At 36.7% G+C, this 25,483-nt stretch overlaps 1 protein-coding gene across 1 annotated transcript; it reads right to left on the minus strand.

Annotated features, from left to right (window-relative positions):
* Positions 1–50: 50 nt before the first annotated feature.
* Rtraf (RNA transcription, translation and transport factor) lies at positions 51–14,685 on the minus strand. The gene is made up of 8 exons (XM_015490781.2): positions 14,466–14,685; positions 12,618–12,742; positions 10,749–10,848; positions 5,880–5,966; positions 4,942–5,030; positions 2,987–3,055; positions 489–537; positions 51–379 (listed from the first exon to the last, which is right to left on the minus strand). The coding sequence occupies exons 1-8, from the start codon at positions 14,524–14,526 to the stop codon at positions 225–227; spliced, it is 735 nt and encodes a 244-aa protein (XP_015346267.1). The 5' UTR covers positions 14,527–14,685; the 3' UTR covers positions 51–224.
* Positions 14,686–25,483: the final 10,798 nt, after the last annotated feature.

The raw sequence follows: 25,483 nt of genomic DNA on the forward strand, positions 1-25,483 counted from the left end.
ACACATTAATTATACAAGTACATAGTTTAAAAAACAAAACAAAAAAACACTCCACTTTCCCAAACTTTATTAAAGAAAAAAAGCAATGGTGGTAAATCTCTAGAACAGTCAATTTTCTGGGATTCCTCCCTTGAAAATGTGACATTTGATTTCCAAACACATGCCAGAAGTGTACATGGTTCCCAATTGTACTAAGTAGGTAAGAAGCTAAAATCCTAGACTGTTCATCTTCCAACTTTCCCTAGTCTGTGGTCTGTCTTTGGATCAGCAATAATTGCCTGAACAGCTACTATGGCTTCATTAATTTTTGTCTGTAGCTCTCTGAGTTCTTCTATATGCAGCAATCGCAGAATCTGGGCAGCTTCATTAAGAACTGCATCTGTTTTGTAAGGAAAAAACACACATCAATACATAATTGTTGCTTTTAAGACTATTTATTCATTTTTAAGAGTCTAAGAAGAGTTTGAATTAAAACAAAAATCACATACCTCCCGTGTCAAAGCCAAGAATATGTTTGTCTAGAGCAACAGGCAAGCCCTTTAAAAAAAAAAAAAAAAAAAAGACAAAATGAGTTTACACTTAAAAATAACTGCTTCTCATAAGAAACTGTAAAAAGCAGCTCTTCTGTTACTTTTAGCTGTAATGGTCAGGGGCCTAAGAATCATTTGCTGAAATCTGCCTTGCAATTACGTTTTTCCCTATTACAATAACTAGAGAGAATAGCTTTAAATGTACTGGAAATTCTACAGCCCATCCAGGCCTTTAGACTAGGCTTTTAAATCAATAAATCTTTGGCAGGCAGTATGGCTCAGTGGTAGAGTGCTTGCCTAGCATGTGCAAGGCCCTGGATTCAATCCCCAGCACTGCAAAATACTGCAGCAGTGTTTTGTCACTACTGCTATGGAAAGAGGGTTGAACTGGCTGCTGTTGTTCCATTTAGTTTCAAAGAGTGTTAGTGTACAGGCAAATGGGATAGGAATACCTTTAGTATTTCCTCCAGGAAAAATAGTTTTTCATTTAGCACATTTATTTTGGTGTTTTCTTCCCCCCAGTAGTAGTGGGGATTAATCCAGGGCCTCACACATGAAAGGCAAGTACTGAGTTACACCCCACTAGCCCCCTTTTTTTTTGGAGACAGGGTCTCACTAAATTGACAAGGTTAGCCTCAAACTTGTGATCCTCTTGTCTCAGCCTCCTGAGTAGCTGGGGTTACAAGCATGTACCACCACACTGGCTTTTTCTTTTGTGAGATGTCTAGCTATATTGGCCACACTAGTCGTAAACTTCTGGACTCAAGGGATTCTCCCGAGTGCTGAGACTACAGTAGTGTACCACTATGCCCAGCTTAATTTGTCATTAAAAGTACACAAACCTATCTAAAAATATGCTGTTTTTGTTAAGCCAGCATTACGTTTACAAGTGTATTTACATAATTAAGCTTTCAACAGTTTATCTGGAAGGAAAAAAAAAGCATTTTACTAGTCAGCACCAACATATAGCTAGACCAAAGATGACAACTACAATGATGCTAAATTGTAGACTTCACAATAACTATCAAAAATGATGCCAGGGCTTTTTTGATTATATTATACATAATCATTACTAGTAAAACAACAAAACCCAACTACCTATACTTTCAATGTTGCTATGTAAATACTTTAGTCACTGCTCAATTCTTACCTAATCTATTAATGTACACCTACCTAGGTACCATCTGCTTTAAAGTAGCTAACAAACAAGATATAAAAGTGACAAAACAAATGGGTTTGAAAGTATAGTGAGCAAAATAAAGAGTGCAATTGTACTGAGTGGCTCTGTCAGTCTGGTACCAGAGGCTGGAGTTTTCCTTCTGTCTGCCAACAGACCACTGAGGAATAGCTATCTGTGAAAATTATGCCTTAAATACTAGTTATGAATAGTTACAAAGACTAAACTATAAGAATTTCTCTACTATGTCATTATAGGCTGGTATCTTAAGACGACACTAAAAGTAGAATTTGGAGCACTGAAAATAAAACTAAATTTTACTTTGCAAACAAGGGCAAAAAGATTTGGCTATTCCTTTATTCACACTGCCTTCCAAACTAAAGACATAGTTTTGCTAAATGAATGATTACATTATGCCAGAACAATTTACTATCTGTTCTATAGAGTGAGTGAAATAAGCTGATTTTAAGCCAAGTTCTACTGGCTCCATTCATACATAATTAAGTCAAGAAAAACCTAGAGAAGAAAACTGAGGGTCTTTCATAAAGGACTACACTGCCCTGGTGTTAGTAACCTTTTAACACTACTGGGTCTTGCTAAAGGGGTCAGAGGACAAAAGACATCAGAGGGGAAAGGAGACTAAAGTCCAGAATGGTAGTGTGCCCAAGGTATTCACTGCAACATCTATTCAGTAGGACGGAACTGTCTATAGAGACTATAGTTCCTCCTCTAACTCCTGAGGACATTCTCTGCACTATCTCATGGTCAATAAACTTTAGGAATGTTTGGATTTCTGACAGTTAATAAAAAAAAAATCCCCAAAGTATTCTTTATGTATGGGGAAGGTATACTGAACAAAATGATCCAAGGACAGAACTTATCTCAAAAAAGAAAATTAACTGGTAACAGAAGATATGCCTTTTATTTTCTACTATGAATCAAACAATCCAATACTTCTCAATGAACTTAAATCTTTTTAAAAATGAGCTTCAACTGGGCATGTGCAGTAGTTTGCAGACTACACACAAGCTTTTAGAGCTTTTCTAAGGTAGAAAAGTGGATAAAGATGAAGTTCATATATTACTCAACTGATTCCCAACAACTAGATACACTGAATTTGCTTAAGAACTAAACTAAATCACAATTAAATATGAAATCCTTTCTTTATGCTATTTAACACAGAATGAATATCTTAAGCAGATATTTACAACGTTTAAACTCATGGCTATACAAAAAGAAATTCTCACTAATAATTGATTTAGTATTTATATAAACATACCTCTTTTGTTTGATTTGCTTTAGCAACTGCATCTTGTGTTAGGCGCTCCTGAACCAAAATGCGAATTGCCTTAAGAAAATAAAAAATATTGCGTTTACTATTTATAATTCATCCTTCTCTGAATCTAGAGAATAAGGATACTCATAGTAATTCAAAACGCTTTTTGAATAGATGTATTATTTATTTATATGTACGTGGTCAAAAAAATTTTTTTAGGGGCTGGGGTTGTGGCTCCATGGTAGAGTGCTCACCTAGCATGTGTGAGGCACTGGGTTCGATTCTCAGCACCACATATAAATAAATAAAATAAAGGTCCACTGACAACTAAAAAATTATATATATTAAAAAAATTTTTTTTAAACAAAGGTATGTGGTAAAAAGTATGTCTCTTTTCTATGCCTAGCCATCCCTCCAAAGAACAATCATTGTTACCAGATTTTTATGTATCTAAAAAGACTCTGAAGTTGTAAGTCTGCTCATGCATTTACAAACACAGAATCTTTGCCACAAAGGGTAGCATATAATAATGCTTGTTTTATACCTTGTGTTTATCACTTCATAGTAATAAAGTTTTCAACATTCTGAAGGACAAGATTTTTTTAAATGGAATTTAAAATTGGGGAGATAACAATTACAACTAAAAAAATTATTTTTAATAAAAAGCAAATGCTGTACCTGAAAAAGATAATTAAAACATTTTTTAAAAATTTGAAACATTTTTAATGGTGATTGGTTACCAGTTAATGTTGACTCTTACACCTGGCAAACCTACTAAGATGCTTTCTATATCATCATTTTTTAAATACCTCTTTAAAAAACCCACTGGGAAATAAAGAGGTAGCTGAGACTAGAATTTTATAAAGTTTTTTGTTATAGCTCATTTGTATTTTTCCTATTTACTGGTTTTGGAAATCTAACAAAAATACTCTAAATATGCTATGCATTGTCTGTTTCTCCTCATTTAGTTTATAACTAAAAAGGACATATCCACTGTAGAACTATTCCAATGAATTTTACATAATTGAATGAAGAACAAGCATTTGAAGCAGCTAAATTAAAAAAAAAAAATTGTCTTTTGGTATCCAATCTGGGCAAAGAAAATCTAAGTTAACACTCAGATTCAGTACAGAGAACTATAATGAGCTAAGAACAGGATAATATTTCCCTTATAATACATACAGTTCTAAAAAGTAGGACAACTATGACTTAATCTCTTCAGGGTAGGGTAAAATTTAATTATTCAATTTATTACACAGTAGTTTAAAGTAATAGTCATGTACAAGGTCTAGCCCAATGCTCTTTAATCTCTTCTATTAATAATAACTTCTAAAATAATTTCCAATTCTGATATCTTAAATTCAACATTATTAATTTGGGCATTTTCCACTATCTTAATGAATACAGACCATGAATCCTTAAAAGAACTGAGAAGTGGACTAATGTAGGAAAAAGAATGGGCTACTGGGTCAGAGTACTTAGATTCAGTTTCTCGCTCTATGATTTTCTGTGTCATCGTCTTATTTACATTTCTCTGAATACATTTTTTAAAAACAGAATGTTAGTATCTACCTCTATTGATTACTGGGAGGATTGAATGAGATTACCTTTGCAAAGATTTAGCACAGTGATAGGTACATCTTAACATTTTCCAGTGAAACCATTTATCTCATTCATTTTCCTAATCATTGGTACTTTACACTGCCTTTTCTCATTAACATCAAAAAATTGGCATTAGAAAATTTAAAATCTTTCCAATTTTTTTTATGTTAATGAGAAAAAACAAAGCAGAATAAAGCACTTTAATTATTACTGGACAATCTACATTATGCCACATATTTCTCAACTGTATTCTGGTCACTCAACCATAAATATAAATATCAATAAATAGTATTTTAAAAAGCGAAGAGATTTTTCTCTATACAGTTTCTCCCAAGAATCAAAAATATGAAGCTTACCTTAAGCATTACCAGGTAATCATCATGACGCTGAATCTGAAGAAGGTTAGCCAAAGCCATCACACCAGCCTTAAAGTCTGGATTATTTACTATGAAAGATTAAAAATAAACAAACAAATTATGTAGCTCTGCAGACATAAAAGCTTGCAAAATAGATTTTAAATTTTCTAATGTCATTTTTTTATATCAATAAGAAAAAAGAAGTGTAAAGTACCAATGATTAGGTAAATGAGATAAATGGCTTCCCTATTAATATATTTCACAAGTAACAGAACCAATATGTGACTAGCTTAACTTGCATTAGATTTGTTCTGTAACTCTGCAAGTCTCATTTTTGTGGCACTTTTAATTTACATTTCTTCCCAAAGTTACTAATTTTAACAGAAAGATCCCTTCAATGAAGAGTTTGCCTCAAAACTTTTCTCTAAGCAGCATATACAAGCATGGAATGTACAAGCTTATTCATTCACAAAAATAATTCATAAATTATAGGTCACAATGAAATTAGCCAGTAAAACATATTTAACATATCATAATCTAGGTAATTAAACTCTTCATACTTTCATAAAGGGGAAATAATTACTAAGACACATGCAACTTAATGGAAAATTTTATCATTTGTTTCATACTATAACTGAATTAAAAAATAAAATTTATACACCCAGGAAGGCAAACAATGACCTGCATGATTAAATATAAATTGAAACCCCAAACTACTGGGAGTGAATTAAAGAACAGCATAGGGCCCTGGGTTCAATCCCCAGCACCACAAAACAAACAAACAAAAACATTACAGAGAATAAAATGTCAACATAAACACTATCTACATAAAGCAGTCTTAATTTAATGACACCAAGTTAAATGTGAACTTCATTCCAGGAAGTAAAACATATGTAAGAAACCAAAAATGATGATCAATTTTATACATTAATACTTACCATCCAAATTGATCAACGGCTCTGCATTTTTAGTTGCACTGTCAGTATTTTTTGCATTATCAGGTACCAAGTCCTTGTATTTTTCAGCTATAAAACAGGCAAAAATATAATTTATAGAATGGCAACTTAAGGTAAAATAAATAATTATTTCTGAATTCAATTGAGCTAAGATGATTATAAACATAAAATATTTCATTCAAGAAAACTTATTTTTTTAACTATAGAAAATCTAACAGAAGAGAATGTAATTATAGCTTTTTGATTAAGCTAAAGTGCTTATTAGATACTTGACAACTATCTTTTCATCAACATTTCTAAACGTAATTATTTCAAACACTGAAATTTTTGGAGGGAAATGTCTTTTATAGCTCCCCCTAAAACTTGGGACTTAAGAATGGAAGGAGGGTAAATAAAGGTTACAAAAGATTAAATATAAACTCGCTAAAAGGTTTTTTTTCCCCCCAAATCTTATTTTGAATGCAGATATAAAATCTAAAACCCTTGCTTTGTAAAGCATCATCACTTGAAATACACTATATATAAATCTGAAACTTATTTCAGGGAAAGGTGAAATTTAGAATTCCAAAGGTAGGCTTTATTACTTTAAAAAATATTTAATAATATACAAAAAAATTTTGAATCAACTTAATGACCAAAATGAAATCTTAACCTATAGTGCTTTTATGATTTGTTAATGAAACAAGAGAAAAAAATAAAAGTTTTAAAATTTAAGCCAGACAGTTAAAGCCTAAAGGGACTCCTAACTCAGTCAGAAATTAGTCTAAAGAAACGTCCACTGGTCACATGTGGAACAGTGTAAACACCAAGACAGATGATGACAATAAAGGATTTTGACCCAATGAGTAAAATAAGACCCCTTTTATCTACAGTGATTTTAATAAATAAATTTTTTAAAAAAAGCTTCTCCTTACAGTAGAAAGTCAACAAATAAACAAATGCCAAAGGAATCATGGAATTGGGAAAGCACCTTTGGGCAACTACCAACATAAATGAAGCAAAAGTCATCAAAAGGATGCTAAAATTAGGAGGGAACTATGGGAAACAAAAGTACACTTAATAGTCTCAAAATATCTCCCAAAGGGGAAAACAATTAATAGTGAACAAACTTTAACCAAGTGATCAAGTTAACATGACTAATAATGAGAGCAACATCATACAACTCCTGATGTAACGCTTTAAAAATATATCACTTCTGTGTTGTTTCTAACAAAAGTATCAACCCTGAACCTAACTGTGAGAAAACATCACACAACCCAAACTGAGTAAAATTCTACAAAATAAGTGTCAGTATCATTTAGCACAAGCTAAGATTAAGGAATTGTTCCAGATTATAGAACACTAAAGAGATATATAAAACTGAATCTAATGCGTAACCCAGGATTACTTTGTTGTTGCTGTTGCTGATTTGAAGGGGGCTGTCTATAAAAAATATTGTGGAGACAATATGTAATGTGACTAACATCTATAGATTGTGGTAATTTTAATTTCCTGATTTTAATACTGTGGTCGTGTAAGACAAAAATCCGTTTTAGAAAGTGCACATAGAAGTATAAAAGTGTGAAGGAAATAGATAATTTACTATCAAACAGTTTAGGAAAAAATTGTATATGTGTGCTTGTGTACATGTGTGCATACAAAGAAGGATGAAGCCAATGAAATAAAATGCTAAGGGGGCTGGGATTGTTGCTCAGTGGTAGAGCACTTGCCTAGCATGTGCAAGGTGCTGGGTTCGATCCTCAGCACCACATAAAAATAAATAAATAAAATAAAGATATTTTGTCCAACTACAACTAAGGAAAAAATGTGAAAAAAATAAAATAAAATGCTAAGTCTGCAGAATTGGGGTGTATAAAAATTCTTGACTATTGTAATTTTTCTGTCAATGTGAAATTATATTTTAAAAAAGTGAGATATTTGAGTCAGGCTTTAATTACCTTAATTGACAAGCTAGTGAAAGGCTTTATATAGTGGTAAGGCACAAATAAAAATTTCACAATTTTTTCAGCAAATTTAAGAAAGCTTAAAAGTCAAAAAGGTGGCAACCTATCAATGTAAAACCTCAAAAGAACATGAGCGCCTCCTGCTGAAAAAGAAAAGCATTACTACTTTAACCAATTTTCAAAAGTATTCTTATAACTTTAAATTTTATTATTAAATAAAACTTGTTTCTAGTTTAGATTTTTAAATGTTTGATACCATTTACCTTTCCACTATTTTTAGTATAAAAATCACCATATTTCATATACAAGCTTGTTTTATTCATTAACAAAGACTGCTATAACTGAGAAACAAATGTACATACTTGTAGTCAACTGTTGGGATACACTATCATGTGGCAGCTACCACTGAAGACTGAGATTATAAAAATAGAATGGAATAAATAAGGGTAAAACAAATAAATTGATATGTGACTACAAACTTATTTGGAATAGCAGAAAAACAGTTTTCATAAGGTGGAGAATACTTCATTAAAAATTAGCTCATATAGTTCTTACTGATTCAGAGCAGAATTGTTAAAAGGTCCTAAAAAATCAATTAACACTACCAAGGTTACAAAGCATAGGATTACATTTATTTTCTAAAGTATCAAATGCATATTCTCCTTGTAAACTAAAATTGAAAGTAAAGAAAGCCGGATGCGGTGACGCATGCCTGTATTCCCAGCAGCTCCGGAGGCTGAGGTAGGAGGATCTTGATTTCAAAGTCATAACAGCAAGGTGCTAAGCAACTGAGTGAGAACTTGTCTCTGAATGAAATACAAAAAAGGGCTGGAGATATGGCTCAGTGGCCCCAGAGTTAAATCCCCGGTACTCCCCCCACAAAAAAAGAAAGGAATAAAATCTCAAATCAGAAAGCTTTCCCTAGATCTGTGCCATAATGCTTCTGAAATTTAAATCTGAGGCACCCCCAAAAAAACCAACTGGGTGATGCTCCAAATCAACACATGTGAATATTCATAGACATTGCATTTGCCAAGCAATTACTAAAGTTGATAAGGATCTGTTATAAGCATGAACCTCATGGGTACTGTACGAGATAGAATTCCTCCTCCTCCCAGTACTTAGAACCTCTTCATGTTACCCTATGTGGCAAAAGGAAATTGTGTGTGTGATTAAATCAGGGATAGTGGGATGGGGAGAATATCCTGGATTATTCAAGAGGGTCCACTGTAATCACAATGTCCTTATGGAAAAAGAAGGCAGAAGGGTCAGAGAACAAGATGACAATGGAAGGAGAGGCAGAAAAAAACTGGAAGATGCTATGCTGCTAGACTTGATGATGAAGAAAAGGGCCAGAGTTAAGGAAGACAGATATCCTCAAGAAGGTAGAAAAGGAAAACAGATTTTCTCCTCCAGCCTCCAAAAGGAACCAGCTCTGCTGACAACTTGGAGACTGATGTTGAACTTCTGACTCCAAAATTAGATAATAAATTGGGTTTTAAGTCATTGAGTTTGTGGTAATTTGTTAAAATACCAACAGAAACTAAGAGAGGTACCATGCAGGGAACAAACCTCACAATTTACTGGGGCAAATAAGACATAGTAGCAAAATGGAAAGTGGCAAGTGAGTTAGAAGGTAGACATGAAAAGCTATAAGGATATTACTGCTAAGGTGAAAATTACTGCTAAATGTGTACAGATAGACTGAAATACCAAGCTAAGGAGCTTAAAGTTCCTTTTGTAGAAAATGGGAAAACCATGATGTTTTAAAATATTTTAAATAAAGCTGTTCAGGAAGTAGCACTCTAAAACAGATTCACATTTCAGAAAGTGAGCTGGTAGATTATGCAGCTAAGACTGTAGAGTAACACTCACAGCAGACTACTTTAAAAAATATTACAATAACCTCAGCAGAAAGTAACAAGAAGCAAAAATAGGATGATAGTGGCAAGAATGGAGAAATTAAGATATAGCAAACAAGGCAAAAGATTAATAGCGGTAGGACAGGAGGGAAAGGGTAAAGCCAGAGTTATCAAAGAGACTTCAAAAGGAAATGATTAAGAGACTATAACTGACAGTATCATTAAAATGAAAAACAAAATACAAAAGATGTAGATAAGATGGATCAAATCTCGCATTCAAACCTGGGCAGCCTTCTCAAAAGTGAAATCTACTGAGAGGAAACATGAATTTAATGAAAAATTGTTTTTACTCTACATATTAATATTAAGAAGCTTCTAATAACAAAAGTATGTGTTACAACATTAAACACAACGCACAATTGTGATCTATAGTGTATGAACGTACATTAGCATTACACATGCTTTGCAGTCTCCTGGGATAACTGCTGCAACCAACACCTCAAAATCCCATCAATTTTGGGATACCAGAAACAATTTAACTTAAAAGGTTAAGGTGTAGAGTGTGAAAGTTGGTAAAGTTTACCAAAGTAACGTTACTTTGTTGAAAAGGCAAACAGCCTTCTACAAAAAAAATTTCCAAAATCTAAAAGATACATGCAAATATCAATAAAAGACTATATATAAAGTGCTTTTAACTTCTTGTGACAAAAATGAGCAAAAGGTCCCAGACACAGGCACATGCCTATAATTCTGGCTACTTGGGAAGTTGAAGCAGGAGAACAGCAAATTTGAGGCCAGCCTGGACAACTTAGCAAGACCCTGTCTCAAAATAAAAAATAAAAGGCTGCAGATAAAGCTCCATAGTGGAGTGCCCCTGGGTTTACTCCCCAGAAGTGCAAACAAAACAAAATAAACAAAACAAAAAACCAAAGATTAAACAATGTAAGACAGAAACAAATTGGTAAGTTCCCTGTATTTTCATATTCCCTCTTTCCCATCTTTCTTTTCTCTTAAAAAAAGAACACAAATACTCAAAAAAAACATACCGTTATCTCCATACTCAAGTCTAACAGCTAAGCCAAGAAGCCAGTCAATTGCTTCTTGTCGATCCTGAATCTTGAAGGGACAGTTAACATCTCTGAGATACTGTAAAGACGGAGAGAAAAAAAAAAAAATTAAAGGTCCAATTTGATTATATTATCCAGTTTTAGCCAGTGATTACACAACTTGGATCTGGGATGGGAATCTAAACTTTCTAATTGCAGACTTCAGTACATAAAGAGTAATTTATAAAAAGGGGACAGTTTTAAAAGAATGATATATAAATAAATTAGTTATTATCTAAACTTCAATATTATAACTTTCATGTTATGGAAATGCTATGAATAGAGTAAATCATATAACATACACATAGGCTGTAACCAAGTAAACATCTGAAAGCATATCAAGATGAGTGGTATCCTTCAAATAAGTCTCTTAGGAAGTGAAAACTGAATTCTAGCAACAATGCTACTAAACTTCTGCCCCTTTGGAAATCCTTTCAGGAATAACTAATGAATTATTATGTTTAATCATAACTTATTTTCTACCCTCAAATTTTGTTCCCTTATTTAAAAAAATAATCACCTCCTTCACAATATTTTGTCATGGCCCCCTCCCCAAATAGTCAATACTGAAAACATTTAAAGGATTCAACTCATGATTTAAAAATGAGCAAAAGGTCTCAGACACAGGCACGTGCCTATAATTAGAAAGAAACATTTTTATATATATTTTATACAACGACATTAACATTCCCATGAGACAAACTATATGATCATCTATTGGGTAAGTTCTTATATACTTATCTTCCAGTTATTCTATTTTATCTCATTTGTGTGTTTTATATCAGGAAAGTTTTTATTCTTCAAATACACTTTTACATGTGTATTGTTTTACACATGTGAATGGGCCATAAAAGGTAAAATAAACAAATGCAAAATCCTAACAATGTATTTCAAAGTCTTAACAAGCCCATTAGAATTGTATTAAATATTTTTAAGGGTAAAGGAAAATAATCCAGTAGAAGTAAATGCAGTGACAATAATAATTATACAGTACCTGCTATTGGCCAGGCACTTCTGTAAATAGGTATATAGGTCTATCACTACTACAAAGCCACCCCTATGGAATAGGTACCACTGTAATACCCATTACTTAAAATTGAGACAGAAAGGTTCATAAACTTGCCCAAGGGGATAATACTGGTGTATAACTTATAGAATTCCCTAATTCATAAAATTACTGGTTGATTCTAGGGAGAACGGGTACCCTTACTCATTTAAGTAATACAGCTGATGAAAATGTTTAATGTAAATAATGACACTGTAAAATGTGACTTTTACCTAATTTGAAAACAAATTTTTCTACAAAAATATTATAAAATTAAGTCAATGGGAAACTTTATTCTAGTCACAAAAATATGATGTGAACACAGATATTTATAGGCTGCTTCTATCATACACAGGAACATTTCATATCATACACAGAACATTAAATATAAGCATAAATATAACATAGTCTAATTTTTGAGCATGCCAATGTCTTTTAATATAAGAAATATCCAGTGGCTCGGGAAGCTGAGGCAGGAGAATTGTGAGTTCAAAGCTAGCCTCAGCAATTTAGTGAGGCCTTAAGCAACTCAGCAAGACCCTGTCTCAATAAAATTTAAAAAGGGCTGGGGATATGGAGATATGGTTCAGTGGTTANTAAATAAAATATAAAACAGGCTGGGTATGTGGCTCAATGATTGAGTGCCCAAGTTCAATCCCCAGTGCCAAAAAAAAAGAAAAAGTAATTTTAAGGTCACCTTTAGAAAAGTTTCATATAGTTTAGAAAAGCTCTCTGTATGTTTATTTTACTTCCTAATTCCTTACCTTTTCAAAGAACTTGGGCCAGTCACTGCTGTGGATGTTTCTTAAATTACCTCTGTCTTCAATCTTGTAGTGTCTGATTTTCTGGTCTTCAAGCCAAACAATAAAGTTTCTAAATTCTGTTTCATCTGCAATCAAAATATTATATAAATCACTAGAAACACTGATAAAATATTTCCTTTTTCACAAATGGTCTTGTGGAATTTTCTTAATCCCACAATGATAAGTTAACTGAGCCAATAGAAGCAGGAGTTGCAAGTATAGACTCCCGGAGCCACAGATTAACAATGATCTAATCAAATCTCAACCTGAATTTAAAAAGCCCAGACACTTACAATTGATTGTGTGAACATGAACTGATCACCTACATTTTCTGTGCCCCAGTTTCTTTAGCTACAAAATGGGGATTAAAAAATGGACTTACCTCATAGTGTTGTTTTGAAGATTAAGTGAAATATTGATAAATAGTGCACAAGCACATAGTTTTGCTATTTAAGTATTAGTACTATTCCAGTTCCTTTGAGGGAGAAGAGAGAGACTGGGCAAGTATGAAATTATAACAAAGTAAAATAAACAATAAGTAATTAAAAAACCAATTAAGAAATTAAATAATAAATTCAGAAAGGAAACACTATGACTATTACTGTCACGTAATGCTTACTGCACATTAAGTGCACAGTGTATATTTATTTTAATCCTTCCTATATATTTATTTTTAACCCGTAAACTGAACCCAGGTGCACAACCCAGGTGCACTTCACCACATCCCCAGCCCTTTTTATTTTGAGACAGGGTCTCACCAAGTTGTTGAGGCTAGCTTTGAACTCATAATCCTTCTGCCACAGTTACTGGGATTACAAGCATGTGCCACCTCACCTGACTGCATCCAATACCCTTTGAAGTGGATAATATCCCCATTTTACAGATCAGAAAACTGATACTCAAAGATTCAAATCCAGATCTAAGTTCTACTGCCACTGAACTTTTTTTTAAATTCAAACGCAAAGTACAAAAACAAGATACAATAATTCAATATGATTCCAAAGGAGATCAAAGAAACCTGTTTTGAAATTATTCCCAACTTGTGAGTCTAATATAATGACTTGAGTACAATATCACAAGTTGAACTTGATGATCCCTTTTAAACTTCCTAGTCGACCAGACATCAAAAACAACTGAACAAAATGAGTATAGATAGGTTAGTAATAATGGGCAGCAATGTCATTACTTTTCAAAACTTTAATGCTGCAAAATCTTCAATACCTTTCTATTTACACAATTCAACCTCCCGGCTCAGATGCTACTAACTTTTTTTGCACGACCCACACAACTTTATTAATCTCTTACCCTGTGGGTGCTGGATTTCATTGTGTACTGTTTTGATCGTAAACTGTTTCCTTAGTTCTGTCTCCTATCCCTACCCCTATCCCTTAGCTCTGGCAGGCAGTGAGCTAGTCTTCAAGTTACTCAGCACCTTTCTCAGAATCCAGCACTGCTGGCCCACAACAAATGCTCAAGGTATTACCCAACACCTGGTGAACTCTGGGGCTTTGAAATAAGAAAAAGGCAAACGCTTTCCCTTTTGTGTGCAGAGGAGCTGGGTGTTTGCAGGGTGGGGTAGGGGAGTCTAGAGTTATCAAGTAGAGAAAGTGGCGATGCTCAGGCAGGAATGGGTGAAGGGGCTCCGACCTCGGGGCGCGGCGGACGGCAGAGGTGTGTGGCGGCCCCGAGAAAGGGGGCCCAAAGGCCCCCTCATCCCCGAGAGGGGTACAAGGCCGCCAAGGGTCCCGGTGGGGGTGCGTCCACCGCCCGGGTCAGGGCCAAGCGGCCGGCTAGGGGCCGCCGCCTCACCTTTACAGTTGAAGCCGGAAGGGTTGTGGTAGTCGAGAGCCGTCAGCTTGCGTCGGAACATGGTCCCCGCTTCTCACTCAGGTCCCCCGGGCCTCGCCCGGAGAGGAGAAGCGAGGTGGAGCGGGCGGCGCAGGCACCGGCGACGCGGCGAGAGGGCGGGCTGGCGCCGGGACGCTCCGGAATGACGGCAGCCTTCACCAATCGGGGCTTAAGAACGCAGGCCGCCGGCAAATCTTCACCAATCGCGGCTCGGGATGGGAAGGCGGAGTCACGTCAGGGCACGTCGACGCTCAAATAAACTTTATTGTCAGCTTCCTAGTTGTACAATAGGTAGAAAGCAAGGGAGAAGCCGGCTTCCTCTTGTCTCCCTTCTTTTTCTTTTCTTTTTGATAACAGCATGTGGATAACAGTATCTGTAGGCTTTGTACTCTAGGCTACATGTCTCATTGGATCATAGAATTACTCCTAATATTTTTAATGTACTCATTTACCTAATTCTCGTCCTACATAGATGCTTTTCTAATACTGCTATTGCAAAGTCTGAAAAGCAAGATCCTTGCAATGTAATACTTTCAGACTAGATGGGAGTGATCTACAGATAACATTGAAGTACATGATAGTTTCAGCTGAGTGAAGTCAGCAACTGGAATCATCCTTACCTTCTCCAATTACACAGCATCTAGTAGGTCAACTTTTTTCATCCTGTCCTTCCTGACTCAGAGCTTACCATCTGGCAAGGGAAGACAAATAATAGGATAATAAATGTAAATTATTTACTACTGTAAAAGATGCTAAATACTGTGGGAAAAACATTGAAGTAAGGAAGGTAAAGAATAGGGTGGAGACAGCCAGGAGGTTTTAGACAAATTGCAGTTTTAGACAGAGGATCTTACTAAGAAAAGGTGAAATGTAAAGGAAGGGCTGAAAAAAGTAAGGAAGTTAGTCACATGACTTTCTGGGGAAACAGTTCTAAGTAGAGTACTCAGTGCAGTTGTAAGATAAGAATGGTTTTTAAGTGGTCGAAAAAAATTAAAAGCAAAATGACACATGAGGTCTATATGTAATTCCATTTTCAATGTCCATAAATAAAGTTGTAACACCATCATGCCCATTTGCTTACTGGATGCTTTGATGCTTCAAGGGCAGAGTTGAATGGATGCCAGAGACCATGTCTCACAAAACCTAAAATATTTTCAAGGATGTATAGGTTTTCACACATGTGGAGGTGGTAATCTCAAAATTATTAGCTGGACAATTCATATCAAGTAAGACAACCAATCAGAGGCATGAAAGTTACATTCATAACTTATAACACTTTTAAAGAAAGCAGTTTTATAAATAAATAAATAAATAAATAAATAAATAAATAAGAAAAAGAGAGCAGTTTTGTGAGACCACTTTGTTTAAATTATCTTTCCAAAGACAATGAACAGAACCAGTTGATAACACTAAGAAATACTTACAAAATTCTCTATATTGCACAGAAAAAAATGTTTTATATTCTGATGAATGTTATCAATTGAACACCTCATGAAATCAGATGTTTTCAACCAATTGTGTATTGCAGAAAGGTCCTTGTTCTTGGGGACCCTCCCAGACAGAGAACATCTACTCTCTTTCTAAGACTGTGTTAAATATGAAGACTTGCTTTTTTTAAAATTTAAGATTGGGCTTGAGTATGTCATGATTTAGCATTAGAAGCAAAAAACCAAACCAGTAGAATTCAATTTTATTGGTAGAAATGGAATAGGAATGAATAGTCATAAATTTAGTTATAGAAGGACCATAAAGCATTCATCTTCCATGTTTGATACTGCAAAGGAAGTTTGCCTGACAACATAGAAACAAAGTGATAAAGTAGAGACAGGCCATTCCCAAAAAAATGTCTTGCAAACAGCTAGATCCAACTTTTCAGATATGCAAGCCAATAAATTTCATTTTATAATTGAACCAGGTTGGGTTGGGATTTTTGTTACTTAAAACTGATGTAGTCCTAATGTGAGGACTGATTCTAGAGCAATATAAAATAAATGATCCACAGGAGCTGGGGATGTAGCTCAGTACTAGAGTGCTTGCCCAGCATGTATAAGGCCCTGGGTTCAATTCCCAGTACTCTCCACTCCTCAAATCTCTGAAACTGGTGGAACTCAACATCAAATGGGAAGGAGATGAATGGTTACGGGTAACCTCTGAAAAGTCACACATCAGACACGTGACCAAGAGTGAATTTATGCACAGAAACAGGAATGTTGGTAGAAGGAAATCAGTCTGGGGAAGCTGAAGAATTCAGTTTGAGACCTGTTGAATTTGAGATATGGAAGAGGTGGTGGGTAATTAATCACTTCTGAGATATCAGGAATGGATATAAGTGAATGAACTAGATATGTCCATTGAGGAGTTGTCAGCATAAAGCTGTAACTAAAGCCATTAAGATGAGCTCCATGAGAAAATGGGGGAAGAAAAGAAGGCTGAGGACTGCATCTTAGGAAAAACTATTATTCATATTCCAGGGGAGTAGGAGGAAGAATCATGAAATATGGAAGATATAATTGGAAATCCAAAGAGAACAAAGAATACATAGTGTCCCAAAAGATAGAGAGGAAGGGTGTTAGAGAGGCAGGATTGGTGGCAGAGCAATAGAAATCAACATTTTAGTGGTAGATTTTGTGATGGCTTCTGTGAAAAATCATCTCTGAATACTTGAGAGCAGGTAATGAATAAGGCAAAGATCATGATATCATATAATACTGACTAATGTACAGTCATCCTTAGATCCTCTGTTTTACAGATCTCCTATACACATTCCTATTCTTTTTTTCCTTTGCCTGTTTCTACAGTGAATCCTTGGGCAGATTTGCTCACTCTGAGATGTCCACAAAGTCTCAGCCATTTCTCTTTGTTTTGAATTCTCAAGAACTGGTCTTTCTGCAGAGCCGCTACCATCAGGTTGCTTGTACTGCTAGAAAGTTTGGTTTTCCAAAGGACCTTTGACCATTTCACAAGAGGCATTGTCCTGACAGCTGGTCCCCCAAACACAGGCTTCACTTTTAGGCCAGGCTTCCTGGGGTTCCTCCCTAAGAAGCCACAGCATTGAGCCCATCCTGCAAGCTGTGGGAAGCAGGAGATGGTGAACTCCTCTAGATTTTCCCTTAGCTTACACTGATTCTCAGAACTGGGGCCATTTTAAATAAAATTCCATTTTGATGGAAAGCACAAGATACTCTACCTTCTGCTTCATGGTCTCATATAACTATTATAGGTTCATGACATGAAAGAGGATATCAGACCTGGGTAAACAGGGTGGAGAAGTTGTGTCCATTCATTCGTTCATCCATCCATCCAGCAGATATTTATTGAGCATCTGTTATGGATGAAGTTAGACACTTGAGATAACACAATGAAGACAGACATGAGCCTCACCTTCATGGAGTTTACAACCCAACAGGGAGATAGGAAGTAATGAAGCAAAGAGACAGAGCTTAACAAGGAGGGGCCTCCACACCTTAGATAGTGTGGTCAGAGTGATAAGAAACAGGTAGACATTAGGGGTGGGAACATGAGATCAAGGGTTAATTCTACAGATCGAGCCTATGTGCTAATTCTCAATTTATTATTATTATTATTATTATTATTATTATTATTATTATTATACTGGGGATTGAACCCAGGGGTGGTTAATCACTGAGCCACATCCCCAGTCCTTTTTATTATTTTATTTTGAGACAGGGTCTCACTAAGTTGCTTGGGGCATTGCTAAGTTGCTGAGGCTGCCTTTGAATGTGTAATCCTCCTACCTCAGCCACCTGAGCCACTAGGATTACAGGCATGAGCCACCATGGCTGGCTCAATATTTTTTAAATTTTTTTTTAGTTGTAGATGGACACAGTACCTTTATTTTATTTTTATGTGGTGCTGGGAATCAAATCAGTGCCTCTTACACGCTAGGCAAGCACCCTACCACTGAGCTACAACCCCAGCCCGCTCGATATATTTTTAAAGGAACAACTTACACAAAGTCACCCTTGCCCTGCTCTGACTTAATAACCCTTACCTTTATTCACAGAGCTGAGGTGGTTTGCCTAAGACTCTTCCTTTGATAAGAGGAAGATAGATTTTTCCGTAGAGGCTGAAGAGTTTAATGGACTCAAGCTTTGTAAAAACAAGTTCCAGACAAAAATGGCCTGTACAAGATATGATGACCAAAGTTACCGTTAGTTCTTGGAGTATTATTTAATATTGTTGTAATTATAAATTTTCACTCCCAAGTTTCACATAGACACTCATGAGTAAGACATACACTAAAGGAGTTGATGATATCATATAATACTGACTAACGTACAGTGAATCAAGAGCTAAGAAATGGTGCTTAGGTGGGACCTTCTGGAAACTTCCTCTCCTACCCCAATAAATGAGAACTCACAAGAAGTAAGTTGTTGATTTCCTCTTCAAGATGTCCTTCGTTGACAAAGGACACCTCTCCCTTCTTTTTTCTCTTCTAATAACTGTGTTATACTTTTACCATGCCTCATGTCTTGCTTGAAATCTTTTCTCACCAAGACATAAGAACTGAGAACACAATGTGACTTTCTGATAACAAGAAGAGGCCTCATGGAGGAGGTGACACTTAAATATGTTAAGTCATAAAATATGAGCTATTCCCATCATGTAAATGAGGAAAGGACAGGAAAAAAAACACAAGATGAGCAAAAAATCCTTTTGTCAGCAAGAGTAGATACTGTCAGATTAAGGGAGACCAGGGTGGTAGGAGGAGAGTGAACAAGGTGGTGGGTGTGTTGCTGTTAAGTGAGGAGGAATTGAGGGTACAGGTTGAATATCCCTATTTAAACTTCTTAGGACCAGAAGTGTTTCAGATTGCAGATGTTTTTGAATTTTTGAATAATATAAGCATATCTTGGGAGGGGATCCAAATCTAAGCATAAAATTCATTTATGTTTCATACATACCTTATACATGTAACCTGAAGGTATATTTACATAGTACATTTAGCATGCCTGCATTTTGACTGTAACCTGCCTCCTAAGGTCAGGTGTGAAGTTCTCTACTTGTGGCATCATGTCCATGCTCAAAAAGTTTCAAATTTTTTAGCATTTTTTGAACTTTTTATTTTTATTTATATTTTGTCCTTTTTTCAAAATTATGAATGCTACAATCTGAAGTGGAAGGGCAAATCGTAGGGCCTTGGAGGCCATGGGTTTTCTGTGTGCAACAGAAAGCCATTGATGTTTTTTGACAGGATGTCAAACTCTGACTTGGGTTGTAACTCTGGTTACTGTGGAAAATAGAATGTAGTTGGTAGAGAGGAGCTGGAAGGCCCATTTAGAAGGCTGTTTAAGTGAGTGGCCGTGGGAAAAAGCCCCGTGCATTGTTTAGCAGAGCATAATGTTGGGGTGGAAGGTTGGCCTCTTTTCAGTCGTCATTGTGGGTGATTGAGAATCATTGGTATGAACTATTCACCTTCAGCCTCTCATTAACTGTTCAGCATCGCTAGACCACTTGGACAGCCATTTGGATAATATTTCAATTATAGAAAAGTAAATTCTAAGACATATTAGAAAGAGAGAAATATCACTGCTATCAGTCAAGACAGACTTTCCGGCTCTGCCACTGAGACTCTCTTAATTCAAACAGATTTTCCTATTTTCCATTGAGATGCTGGCCTTAGCTCTTCTCAGCTCAGAAAAGCATGGTGATTTCCCTAAGCATCTTTTCTTCTAAAAAAAAAAAAAAAAACCTCCTTTGAAAGCATAAATATGCTATTATATGTGGTTTAGTAATAATGAGGAAAAATTTTGGTTTTACTCATTACCATCTGACCACTTTGTTTCTCTTTATTTTTTATGTTTTCTGGGTCATTTCTTCTTTAGCTTTAGCAAACAAGAGTGGCAGACTCCTGGGAATTTAGCACTCGGTACCTAATATGCTGGGGACGGGTATCAGCAAATATTGAGGAAAAGCAGTCTTTTTCATCCTTTTCTTTCCAGCTGTAATTATGCACAGTTTCCCTGATGGCATTGGTGGAAACTGAGACCTGACTTTATTGGTCCCGCTAATGACTGTGTAGGAATAAATAATTTAGATTGCTAATGAGGGTTTGCGTTATTTCCCCAATGAGCCCAACTTTATGGAAGTCTTAGACTTTAGAGCTCAATGGAATGTTTCTAAAACTGCTGCCATTTTCCATACTCTTTCCTCATACTGAGAAATATTTGGAATTTGGTTTTCAAAAAAATATAGATCTTCTGGTAATAGATCTTTTTGATAGTGCCCCTGGGAAATCATGTAGGTCCCAGCCTGTTCGTTTCAAGCATTGCTGGAGAATGTGATACAGAACAGTCCACCAATGTGAACCTAATTTCTGCTTTGAACCTCCTTTCTCCACATGCTAAAGGTGGAAGCTAACACACCATCACTTCATGATGAGTCGGCCATGATCTCTTTTTTCCAGTGGTTGTATCTAAATTTGGGGGAACTTCTGAAATGCCAAGGAGTAGGTGACAGGTAGTAGTAGGTCAGTTCAGGGTTCTCACCCACCCACACTAGCATCCCTTGGGATGTGCTCACTTCTGCACAGTCCTTGGTTGGGGCGACACAGTCACTGCTGGCCTGCTTTGCGTGACTCTCAGTTGTATGGGAATATGCCACTGTCCTTGACCATCCATGAGACGGGAACTCCATTCCTGTGGCCTCTGGGCCCAGGGGACATTGATGGTCTGCTTCAGTGTGGTCTGTGAAATGAAGCAGCTCAGCCCCATCTGCCTACCTCAAAGAATATAAACCCACATATGGCCCTCACATGTGTTTTGTTTGATTCGTACTAACAAGTAAAAAGATAACAAATTAGAATCTACATTTACAACTCAAAGGATTTTACAAATTCTGGATTCCTCCCATCCTTTCCTATTCATCAGTAGATGAATCCATTGATAACTGAATGAACGACTACAAGTTTGTGGAAACTATAGCAGGGTAGGGCATTGTTATAGTATCAATATTAGGTATCCCCCAAAAACTCATGTATGAGACAATGTAAAAGGGTTAGAGGTGAAATGATTGGGTTATGAGATCATTAACCCAATCAGTATATTAATCCCCTGATAAATATTAACTTGATAGTAACTGTTGGCAAGTGGAATGTGGCTGGAGGAGGGTTCATTGAGGATGTACTTTGGGGGTATATATTTTGTATCTGGTGAGTGGAGGATGTCTCTCTGCTCCTGGTCATGTCCTGAGCTGCTTTCCTCCACCACACTCTTCTGCCATGATACTCTGCCTCACCTTGAGCCCCGAAGAATGGAGCCAGCTGTCTATGGACTCAGATCTCTGAAACTTTGAGCCCCAAATAAACTTTTCCTCCTCTAAGTGTTCTTGTCAGGTGTTTTGGTCACAGCAGCATAAGAGTTGACTATAACAGGTATGGTGAATGAAGCAGGTCAATGGAGAGTGTGCTTTTTTGTGGGGAAGACTATATTTTGTCCTTGATCTCCTTCTAAGCTTCCTGGATGCTCCTCTCTATAAGCTTCATGGATGCCATGAGGTGAGCAACTTTCCACCACCATGTTCTTCTGCCATGATGTTCTTCCTCAACTCAGGGAAGGCAACGGAGCCAGCTGACCATGGACTGAAACTTCTGGAACCATGAGCCAAAATAAATCTTTCCTCCTTTAAGTTGTTCATATCGGGTATTTTGGTCACAGTGACACAAAGCCAATGAATACAGTGCTTTATTTGTAGTAAGTTTTCAATATACAGTTTCTGAGTTGTATTTCTTTTTCATTTCAATAAAAACATTTTCTAGGATGCCATTGGTTTGTCACAAAGTATTAATGACATAGGTTAGGAAAAAAAAAAAACTCAGGGCTTTGGTGTCTTGGTTTCATTCTCACAAATTCTTTCAACTTTAGCCTTAAAACCCGAGTTCTAGATTATAGGGAACCACAGGAGGAACTCGATTCACATACAAAAGCAACAGCTCTGCATACTGTTGCCAAAAGAAATATTAAAAGTCTGAATATCTTACCTGAATTAGAGTGAATGGCTCAGGCATCTTGAGGAAGCCCATGAAAATGCCCAGGAATTAAACTCTACATGGTCTTTGAACTTGGTATCCCTTAATTCAAAACCTGGTAATTTTTTTTGTATCATTCTGCATAGCATGTCCAAGGCCCTGGGTTCCATTCCCAGCACTGCAGAAGCAAACAAAAACGAAGTGAGGAGAGGGGCTGCAGAGAGCTGAGAGACTCAAAAGAGATGCTATTCAGGGACTGCTGAAGAGAGAGTCTTTGGGAAAGAATGCCTTCAAGGGTTGGTACAATGAACACACCAGCCCATTTGGGAGGGAAATTGAGAATACCCCAAATTTTGCCTATACCTCTAGGCCTCCCTGAAATTGAAAGAAGACCGACCATTCCATTTTTCAAGGGTTTAGACTTGTTTTTAAATGAAGAGACACAAAACCTCATAAAGAACGTGGTATATATATTAAATGTTTAAGATACACCAAATTAGCACTTTACATACACACACATACAACATTGTATGTACAGCCTTTTTTACCTCTATAGTCAGACTTTCCCCAACACTCTCATTCATTCCTGTGGTTTTTAACTGTCATGGGCTCGCGATGATGCCTGAGGTTGTCACCTCAGGCTGACCTCGCTCCTGAAGCCCAGATCCTTGTACCAACTGTTAAACCCCACTGCCCCACTAAACACTACCACTTGGGCATACTCTTTGCACCTTATCCTCAATATTTCCAAAAGTTGACTGTTCTTCCTTTTATTTTCCCATTCCCAAATCTCCTTCAATTTCTATGCTTTTTGAATCTCATTCCTTGAATACAAGAAGTCGTAGCATCCTCAGCTCTCTCTGCCTGGAATTCCCTCTGACCTTCGCCTCCCCAATTCCCTGTGCCTATTTTGTGCCTGCTCCTCCCTTACTCTAGAAAGCTGTTTTTAACTCCTCAGAACAAGCCAGGCTCCTGATTCCACACTCTCATCAGACCCTGATCTGTCCTTCCTTATTCCTTACCACCATGGTTAGGAGTTAATTGTGTATTTTCCATTTAATCACTATCCCCACTGCTAGAATATAAACTCATTGAGCACAGGGATTATTTCTACCTTGTTCACTGCACTATCCCTAGCACCTAGTATATTGTACTGTGATATCATAGGCACTTAGTAAATATCTGTTGACTGAATAAATGAATTATGCCATCCTCTGCTTAAAATCCTCCAAACTGGCAGCTTTCACAATAAATCTCCATCCTTTAGCATGGTGTCTGAGGTTCTCCACATCTGCCACCACCAAAATTTCTTCCCATTCATGTCTTATCAGTGCTGTAGAATATAGTGGAGTCAAGTTCAAGAATCAGATGGGCAGGGCTCAAATCCTAGCTCTACTACTGACTGACTATGGGAACTATTAAAACTTTATTTGTGTCAAGTCAGTTTCCACATCTGTTAAATGGGAATAATAGGCTTGTGTTGTAGTTTGTATATGAGGTGTCCCCTCAAAGCTCCTGTGTCAATACAGGAATATTCACAAGTAGAATGATTGGATTATGAGAACTGTGACTTAATCAATCTATCCTAGTTTGAATGAACTGACTGAATGATAACTGCGCAGATGGGGTGTGGCTGGAGGAGGTGGTTCACTGGGAGCATGCCCTGGAAGGGTCCATCTTCCCTGTTGCCCCTTCCTCCTTCTCTCTCTGCTTCTTGGCCAGCCATGAACAGAGCAGCATTCCTCCAGCACACCCTTCTGCTATGATGTGCTTCCTTACCTCTGGCCCAGAACAATGAACTAGGCCACCATAGACGGAAACTCTGAAACCATGAGCCAGAAATAATTTTTCCCTCTTTTAAGATGTCCTTGTTGGGTACTTTGCAAGCTACAGTGACCCAAAGCTGAGGGACACCACTTGTAAAGATTTAAGATTAAATTTATATATACATCATCATATATTGTATTTGTACTATATATGTACATACATTAATTCACATATATGTAATTATATGCACATATGAATGTAATGAATTAATGTACAATGTATATATGTGTGTATGTAGAGAGAGGGCCTGGCACAGTGCCTGGCACAGAAAGCACATTGCATTGTTTTCTTATCATTCCTTTCTTATGCTCAAAGTTTGAATTATAACAAATCCCTATTTACCATGACCTCTCTCCTCTGCTCCTTTGCAAGTTCTCCTCTCTCAGCCTAGAATAGCCTGTACGCTTCCTCCACTTTGCTGACTCTGGTGGCTTCAGGACTGTGTCAAGTCACCATCTTGGGGTTCCCTGGAATACCCTCTCTCCAGTCAGTAGCAGTAGGTGTCCCTGTATACCTCTCCCACCACATCACCACTGCATGTAATTGTTTCTTACCTGTCCCTACCACTAAAGCAGGAACTCCTTGAGGCTAGGAGCTGCATTTTATTGCTCTTGTTATCCCCAGCATCAGCTTGGTATTCTGCTACAGATCAGTGTCCAATAAATATTTGTTGAATAATTGCAAACCATCACAGCAATTGATAGGCAGAGTTTGTTTATAGCTGGAGGGCTGATGACCCCTGTGGAGGGTCTGGTCATCTGTCAAAGAGGAAGGAGGACCTAGTATAGGGCCATTGGAAAATAGGGGATGCCCCTCTGTTTCCTGGGTGGTGTTGGAAGGGGCAAGGTTCACAGAGCAATGCCTACTTTTCATGCCAGTGTCTTGGACATGTTGTGTCCTTTCTGTGTTTTCAATACCCTGTGCAATCTAGTCATAGATTTGCTCCTGTGATCTTAAAAAAACAAAACTTCTTTTAACTTCAGTTTCCTCATTTGTGAAACAAAGACATAGTGAATGCTCCAACTAGAACAAGATTTACTTACTTCTACAGCAGTACTGACTTTCCCTGTGCCCATTCTGATAGGCCTGTGTCCGTGCGTCTTTCTAATGATTGATTTTGGACATGTCCCCTGATCCCTAACTACTTAGTCAATATAAACACAAG

The sequence above is a fragment of the Marmota marmota genome, unplaced genomic scaffold (assembly GCF_001458135.2).
Source record: "Marmota marmota marmota unplaced genomic scaffold, marMar, whole genome shotgun sequence".
Classification (NCBI taxonomy): Eukaryota; Metazoa; Chordata; class Mammalia; order Rodentia; family Sciuridae; genus Marmota; species Marmota marmota.